This window comes from Oryza sativa, chromosome 1 (assembly GCF_034140825.1).
Source record: "Oryza sativa Japonica Group chromosome 1, ASM3414082v1".
NCBI lineage: Eukaryota > Viridiplantae > Streptophyta > Magnoliopsida > Poales > Poaceae > Oryza > Oryza sativa.
In genome coordinates this window covers 34,624,100-34,633,239 of record NC_089035.1, presented here as the reverse complement: position 1 = coordinate 34,633,239, position 9,140 = coordinate 34,624,100, and the positions used below count along the sequence as shown (strand labels likewise).

At 49.4% G+C, this 9,140-nt stretch overlaps 1 protein-coding gene across 1 annotated transcript; it reads left to right on the top strand.

The window, feature by feature from the left end:
- The first annotated feature begins 7,230 nt into the window (after nucleotides 1-7,230).
- Nucleotides 7,231-8,915, top strand: LOC9266247 (probable sugar phosphate/phosphate translocator At2g25520). The gene has a single exon (XM_015766391.3). The coding sequence runs from the start codon at nucleotides 7,517-7,519 to the stop codon at nucleotides 8,600-8,602; it is 1,086 nt and encodes a 361-aa protein (XP_015621877.1). The 5' UTR covers nucleotides 7,231-7,516; the 3' UTR covers nucleotides 8,603-8,915.
- The last annotated feature ends 225 nt before the right edge of the window (nucleotides 8,916-9,140 follow it).

The window sequence follows — 9,140 nt, the reverse complement described above, 5'->3', positions numbered from 1 at the left end:
CTCCCTGGTTGTGTTGGTTGATCATCCATGGGTTGATGACCATGCTTGTCGCACACTGGCGTTTTTCGCGTGTGGACATGTGCAAGCCATGCAAAGGTTCGTCGTGTTGCATGCGTTGAGCTCTTATGCCAACGACGGTTGCACCGACACATTCCACTATTTTTGTGGATATGTCTGAATATAATGGTTTTATTGTGAATATTACCATTGTCGGAGGTATGGATTATCTCTCGATGGCTATGTCTAGGGGACATTAGCAAATGTGGTTTGATAATTCGCTCGTGGATCGTACCTAATACATGCTGCTTAACTATGACCCAATTCTAGAGTTTGGTATGAGTAATTGGGGTCAAACTTGGGCATTAAACGAGATGGACTTTAAAACAACTCTGCACCACAAAAATCTGCTTGGTAGCACAGGCTAGTGGCCGCGCATTTTGCTATCATACTCCTTGTTGAGCGCATCGGAATGCGTTTTGCCACCATAGGTTGCCTTCTTAAGCATATGACATGCAATGTCTAATGCACGTCAATCCGGAATCGATTATGAGTTTGAATGGCACTAGGTGAGCATTAATCCATGGAGAGTGCATTTGGCTAAAGTATTTGCATGTTGGTTGCATATACATTTGATAGCAATGGTGGTTTTTGCAAACCTGTATATCCTAACTAGGAGGTTGAGGATAACCCTTTGGAAGAAGGAAGAATACAGTATTCATGCCACTGTATTGGTATATGTCCAGGCTCACTGCATATAATGGAAAAATCTCTCCTATTAAAGTGCGTAATATTTCCCAAATATATCACCACCGTAGCATACATTCGTGGGAGAACATTTTTGATCAAGGTGAAATTCCTTAATCCTATGCCACGATATGGGGATTTATATTATGCTATTGTAATACATCTCGGCATTAGGGGGAGAGAAAAGCCCATTTTGAAATGCCTGGAGATTTCTTTGAGTGAACGCACTAAATGAGTTGAACTTGTATGTTTAGTTCTTACTCCTGGTTGCTTGGTGCACGGAGTTTTTGCCAACAAAATCATACGAGGAACAACTGGATAGTTGTTAAAAAGAGTAATGCTCCCAATTGTGGTAAATGTGGATAGACCCGGGAATAATATCGTATCCACATAAGACTTATGGCATTTGATCATGTTGTGCGGGGACGCCTGCTAACACGATCCGTAGGCCTTAGTCAGAGCATAAGAGTTCTCACTGGATGTGAGCATACTCCTCTGATTCTCCTGGTGGAGAATTCACCTCTGGAAGGTGATATACCTCATAATGATGTTCGTCGTGGAGACGACATTCCTAGCAATGCGCGCATATTATGGTGCTAGGAATACGGAACAACCATAGATCGATCGCTTTGGGAAATGACGAAGACTTGGTTAAATGTGTAAGTGGGAATAAATGTGTCGACACTATGTCGCCTCTTGCTAATGATTCTCTTAGAGAGAACCCGGATCTGGAACAAGTCCATGGCATGAGCATGCGGTGCTCAAATTGGGTCAAATGGAAATGCAATTGAGGCTGAACTGAATCGCCAATTGAAAATCGCGAATGTTGTTCGGATTCTTATGGGTCATTATTGAGATAATGAGGTGGTGATGTGCGATGGTTCAATTAGGTCCTAGATGAGACCTCTCCCACATGAGTTGAACGTTCCGCTAAACAAAGGTATTGGCAAAATGGCATGAAATTAAATATGCAGTTAAAGGATTTGGGAAATCCATGAGGAGGACTTGAATAGACTCCATAGTGAAATTGCGGCATGCAAATCTCGTACCAATAGGTATTCCGGTAAGAGTACCATCTCCCGTTGGGAGAAAATCTCATGGACGGAATTTTCTCTGAGGGGGAGACCTCATTGATGAATTTTCCTCTGAGATACAAAATAATTAGTAAGTCTGAACACACCATATTGTATAATCCCTTGGAGGGATCATGACCCATTTATGACCCGGTAAGATTGAAATGAGGAACCTGATGAGATCACAGATGAGGTCTGTAGGCACATGTGCATCTCGCGATTATCACTAGAGTGTGTACACTCGTGAAATCCGTTCCACCTGATGGTTGGAATGGTGGTGTCCTCTAATACCTGCTAAGGTATACTTGGTGTTGTTGGCTGTGTGTTATCCCCCACAGTGCTTAAATTTTCAGACTAGCTAGTTACTCTGATCGTTACAACATGTCTTTGGAAGGCTTGTGGTTGATCTTGTGGATCCCTAATTGTTGTTGACACAGTCAGAGAAAGTTGCAATGATCAGGCCAAATGCTTGATGGGGTCACGACCAGGAGGTGCGTGCCGTTGCGACTTATTTATCCCCATAATCCTTCTAAAGGATGAAACAGATTGCGTTGCACAGCAGTATGGTATTATTGTATATGATAGTGATGGAATGCATTACTCTCTGTGTTCCCTATTCTCGTTTTAGCGGTGAAATAAGACAAGTCTTTTAAGACTAATGGTTTGAGGATCTGAAGGATTCTTGCCTACGCATACATCTAAGAGATGTTTAATGCTATGGGAACATGGTCTGTGACAAAGGTTGTCATCAGGGGGAGTATGTGCTATGTGTTGATTGTCATTTGCGAGACATTGAAATGTCTTAGAGTATGCCCAGGGCATTGACTCGATGACGATCACTTAGACCTGTTCCTAAGGTCCTATCATAATAAGATATGTCTTTATTGACCGACACCAAATACAAGTGGGCTACCTCACAGACTCCTGAGGCGAGGTGAGGTGAGTAGCAATTCAAGTTGAGTGATAATCTAGAGGATTGATCACTTAGTCTCTCCCAGCTTTTAGTTCTCGGAAGCTTTTCCAGAGAATCGGGATGAGAAGACTTTGATGTTTGCTAGGTTCAGGGGGAGAGCACCCTAGAACATGACCCACAAGATGGACCGTGCAGTCCTTAGTGTCGTACTCTTTTTCCCTTGAGTGAGTGAAGTTGGTGCTCCTCACATAAGGTTTTTAACGAGGCAACAACGTGCAATGCATGAGTGATAACTACGTACACTTTCTCCTAGCCTTTTTCCCACTGGGTTTTGGTAGGAGTTTTGACGAGGCATGAGTTGGTCGTGGATTAGCCCAAGGGGGAGTGTTGTGAAACAAATCTCTTGGAGATAAGTTTCTTGTGGGCCAATCCGAACCGGAGTAGAGATAAGGTCTATCTCCTCCTAAGACCCCTATATATACAGGGGCAGGGTGTGACATCTAATGGCTAATGGTTGGCTTATACTCCAGATGAGATCTATAATGAAGAGAGAGCTCCACCTTATATGTGTGTTTATTGTCTACTTCTGCAATGTTCTTGAGGGCAAAGGGATGGGCGCGGGTGTTCTATATCATCTCACGTCTCTACTGCTGTGGTAGGGAAAGGAACGGATCCGGTGATCCGCTAATAGGCGCGTTGGTTTACAACAGCGATAAGGCCACGCGTCGCGGCCACCAAAGAGCCGACTCGATGGTCCACGCAGTCATCTCTTGCTGTGCGGGAACACACCCCCACTACTGCCAATTCAGCCCATCACTCTATAAACTTCCTTCTCCTAAGGCCCAACACGTCCCCGTGGTTTGGAATAAGTTCACTTTTTATATTCCTTAATTTGTCGTCCATTCTGTTTTTCGTTCTTCAACCAAAAACCATATACAACTCATACCCCAACTTACAAAATAGTGCAAATGAGATCCCTCAACAACAATGTCCCCGATTTTAACTGGCATAGCACCTACATGGCTCCTTTTATTAGGTCTTCGTCCCACGTGACATTGACGTGACGCTTACATGGCAGTTTAATCCGAAAAATTAAAAAGATACATGGGGCCTATATATTATATATCAGTCAAACAAGAAGAAAAAATAGTGAAACTCACATGTTAGTGGGTCCCCCTTTTACCACCTCACCCTCTTCCCCTCTCTTCCAATCCCCTCCTCCACCACTCACGACGCGGGCTCCGTGCCCCCCGATGAGGATAGACAGAACCGTGGAATTCATCACCGCCACCACCGGCCCATAACCCCCTCCTCATTCCAGCGCTGCCGCTTATTCGCTCGCCGCCCTAGAGTCAACGCAACGGATGCATCATCTCCACCCAACCGACGACCACCAACCAACATCCGGACCACCTCCCCAAACTCCACCTCCTCTGAGTCCCCATATTCATACATCACACAAAAACGCCCCGCCTCGACGTCATACGACTCCACCACCCCATCGATCACCCCGAACCCCGGAACTTCTTCCTCACTGGCCTCCTCACCAACCCCTCCATGGTGGCAAATGATGACGGCGGCGACCCGCACCATAGCCACCGACACCACAAACAAAATTCCTAGGGTTTGTGGGCCGGGAAAGACGTGGCGGTGGCAGATCGGGTGGCAAGTGGTGGATCAGGGGCCGAATCGGGTGTCTCCGGCGCAGGGGGAGGGGTTTGGCCATTTGGGGGTTGAGAATTTGGTATGCGACGAGGGAGAGGCACGCCGATGAGGTAGCCTGTGCCTATTACGTCGAGGCACACTGCCTCCGCGGCAGCGAGGCCAAGGTCAACTTCCTCACCGCGGTGGCAGCAACCTGAGAGCCACCGCGATAACAAAACAATGGCTACCACCGCTAGCGACAGGACCCGCCGCTCCACCGTGCGGGAATCATGTGGAGGAAGTGGGACCCTGTCATCTTCGCCCCTCCACCGCCATCGCCACCCCGCCCACGCTTTTGTGCAGAGGAGGACTGATCATCCCTGTTGACACCGTCGTCCCCTCGATCCTGTCTCCATCCTCGCCACGCGAAGGAAATGTGGCCGCTGCCGCCCTGGAGGGGAAAAGGGTGAGGTTGAGGAAGTGGGATCCACTGACATGTGGGTCCCACTACTTTTTATCTTCTTGTTTGACTGATATATGGGAACCTCATATTTTGTTCTAACTTTTTAGTTTTCAATTTTGCTCCTTTTATTTTTTTTCCGGGTCAAACTGCCACGTATGCACCACGTCGATGCCACATGGGATAATGATCTAGTCAAATGAGTCACGTAGGCGCCACGTCAGCTAAAATCAAAGACAATACTGCTGAGAGATCTCGTTTGCACTGGTTTTATAAATTGGGGGATGAGTTGTATTTGGTTTTTAGGTTCAATGACGAAATTCGAACTGGGCGACATTGAGGGGCTTAATGTGAACTTACACCCTGTCGTTTCCTCCCACAAGGCCTGGGCGCCCGGCTTGACACTGTAGTTAGCCCATCCACCGGGCGGGACGTGAGCAAACTCGTCCTTGGCCCGTGCAGGTTGCAACGCCGGGCGCCCGACGGCCCGAGATGCCGGGACCCCAGGTAGCGACGGCGTGTATGTCGTAGTCTAGTAGCACTCCATCGAACAAGATATCGTGGCCTTTACATGCTTTCCTGGCCTGCTGTTCTGCTAATGCCCATGCTAGAATCGGATGGCCAACCATTTTTTAGCTGATCTACTTCACTACACGCCATACCTTAGCACTTAAGAGCGGCCCATCTTGTGCTAGTAGTCTGATGTCCCCATCAGAATTGTGGACTCGAAGGCGAGGCATTATTTCATACACCAGACAGATCTGTACTTTTCTCAACGGAAGATATCAAAATACTAGTCCCAACACTCCAAAATGGTATAAGCATCTTAAGGATATATTTAAACTTTGTACTAATTCCAATGCACATAAATCCATATATTTTCAGCTAATTAGGTGCTTGGAAAAGGAATATAAGCATCTAAAATCTAAATTTTGATCAATAAAGTGACTGAAAACAGAATATACTGATTCAACATGAGTACTATATTCTGGAAAGAAATATATGGTACTCTGATGTGATCATGTGTGCCTGACAAAAAGAGAATGCAACCAACTGTACTCCTATATGGTATGGATGCAACAGGCTCTACCGCGTAAGATGAAGCCGCGATACTCGGTTGACAATTGAAATCCTAGCATAAGTAGGTTCATGCATAGAAATGTTACAAACCAGAAAGTCGCTTGCGGTACCGTAACACGTACTGACGTACAACTCAAACAGTTAGGTTACTCGAAAATCGAACGGGAAATACAGTGATCGTAAGGAAAAGTCTGTAGTGCAGCTTCAGGCAGGCCTTCAGCTAGCATTTCCTTGTCCTGAGAAAAGTACTCCGTCCAGGTCTCCAGGAAGCCAGAGCTCCATTTTTCAATTAGCCTGCCTAACAAGGGCCACCATCTTGGTAATCAGCTTCTATCAAGGATATCGTTTTTCCTCGGCGGCACGTTACATGCACAAGACAACGATGCCTCTACAAATTCTGTTCCTTTTTCACTACACCGGAGTATACTTAACTGCCAACCTATATACGAGTATAAAGACTAAACACCCTGCTGCGTGCAGAGGAGCTAATTAAAGATGAGCCCAAGTTGCTAACCTCACAGACTTGCCAACCGTCTCCACCATTTCAGACTTCTTCAATTCGTCATATCCTCTGGGGCTCAGGCAGGGCTGTAGCCTGGAGCCCTGTACCACACCCACAATGCAGTACGAGACGCCATCCATCGATTCGAGGTCGCTCTCGCGCGCTTTGGCTCGGCCCCTTCTCTCGCCGAACTCCACCAAACCGGTCGCTATTTTCTTCCTTTTCCACACGGACCGAGCACCTCCCCAAACGCGCCCTCCTCGCTTTGTTCCCGTCTCCTTCCCTCCTCCTCGCCGGTGCATCGTCCACTTCGGTCGGTATCGGCGCGGTGAGATTACAATGAGATGAGGTGCATCGCACGGCTCGGGTTTCTCGCGTTCGCAAACGCTGGCCCCGCTGGGTCCTGGGGCGCACTCTATTGTATCGCAAAGAAGCGTTCCTGTGATCCTGTCTGAATTAGGTGTCACCGCACAAATGTTAGATATCAGGTGACCGTCAGATAGATAGGAAGCGTGTGTAATAACAAGAACGTGACCCCATCATGCAAACGCGACTCTCTCACTCCGGCCACTCCCTTCAGCGAAATCCGTAGTCAGCAAGTTGGGCGGCCAGATCTGCACGTTACACAAGGAGAAAGAAAAACGATTCACAATGCGGCCTGCCACGCCAAGACTACTCGTGCTGTCGTACAGCGCAGAATAACTGGCCCTTAACAACAGAATCGACAGCGCCGGAGCCCGAGACGGGAGAAAGAAAAGGCCGTAAAAACAAAATCAAATCCGGCCTATAAAAGGGGGCGCCCCAAGATGCAGGCAGAGGCTATTCTCCACGTGGCCATCTCCCCCCATCCATCCCCCACTCCTCCGCTACTCGCACCGCACCGCACCGCCGATTGATTTGGAGAGGAAACCCCCTCCTCTTCCTCCTCCACCTACCTCTCCTCCTTCCCAGCCAGATCCGCCTCCTCCTCCTCCCCTGCTCCCTCCCAGATCTCACACTCCATCTCGCGAGCGCGCCGACGCGGGACAGCTCGCCACCCCGCCCAGATCCACCGTCTCGCCGGAGCCGGAGAGACCGAGCGGCGGGCGGCGGGGAGGAGGATGGCCGTGGGGAAGGAGGGCGGCGGCGGCGCTGGCGGCGAGGGGGGCATGTCGGATTCGGTGATCCGGAAGGTGCTGGTGTCGTACATGTACGTGGCGGTGTGGATCTTCCTCTCCTTCACGGTCATCGTCTACAACAAGTACATCCTCGACCCCAAGATGTACAACTGGCCCTTCCCCATCTCGCTCACCATGGTGCACATGGCCTTCTGCTCGTCCCTCGCCATCGCGCTCGTCCGCCTCCTCCGCGTCGTCGAGCTCCCGTCGTCCCCCGCCATGACGCCGCAGCTCTACACCTCCTCGGTGCTCCCCATCGGCGCGCTCTACTCGCTCTCCCTCTGGTTCTCCAACTCCGCGTACATCTACCTCTCCGTCTCCTTCATCCAGATGCTCAAGGCGCTCATGCCCGTCGCCGTGTACTCCATCGGCGTGCTCTTCAAGAAGGAGAACTTCAAGTCCTCCGCCATGCTCAACATGCTCTCCATCTCCTTCGGCGTCGCCATCGCCGCCTACGGCGAGGCCCGCTTCGACGCCCGCGGCGTCGCGCTCCAGCTCGCCGCCGTAGCCTTCGAGGCCACTCGCCTCGTCCTCATCCAGATCCTCCTCACCTCCAAGGGGATCTCGCTCAACCCCATCACCTCGCTCTACTACGTCGCGCCGTGCTGCCTCGCCTTCCTCGTCATTCCCTGGGCCTTCGTCGAGCTGCCCAGGCTGCGCGCCGTCGGCACGTTCCAGCCAGACTTCTTCATCTTCGGCACCAACTCCCTGTGCGCCTTTGCGCTCAACCTGGCAGTCTTCTTGCTCGTCGGCAAGACGTCCGCGCTTACCATGAACGTCGCCGGCGTCGTCAAGGATTGGCTGCTCATCGCCTTCTCCTGGTCTGTGATCCGGGACACGGTCACGCCGATCAACCTGTTCGGCTACGGGATCGCATTCCTCGGTGTAGGCTACTACAACCACGTCAAGCTTCAGGCGCTCAAGGCGAAGGAGGCGCAGAAGAAGGCCGCACAGGCCGACGAGGAGGCCGGCTCGCTGCTGCAGGAGCGTGACTCGCACGGCGAACGCAAGAGCGACAACCAGGCCTAAAGCGTGGGATCTGGTCCAACAGCACACGCAATTTGGTTGGTTCTAATGAATTCATCAATGTGTGATCCTCTACTAGTTTGATGCAAAATCTGTTCATTTCTTGTCTTAATTTGTGGTAGGAAGGCAAATAAATACAGGAAAAGTACGATCTTTGTGTCGGGCATATGAAAATATGAGTCAATTTTTGCCACTTGTAGTTACTTTGACAGTATATGAAAATTGTCTACATTGTGGAGTACTGTTAGCTGAGTATGTATCATGGAATACTTTACATTTTATCTAGTACGGAACATGGAGTTAATCAGTTTTATAAGATTGGCCAATGGATCAATTGCATTTCAGTTGCTATGACCTTAATCTATTGTGGCTCTTAATTGTCTTGGGATATTGGACGGGATATCCGTTGCACTTGTGCCAAGCACTCACTACTGAAGTACATCTCCGTCCATTGGATTACATCTATAAGTTGGTATAAGGTTGCTTTCCGTGGAGCTGGACCCCGGTTTGGTGCTCCCACACCTTGTCCCATTCATTGGAT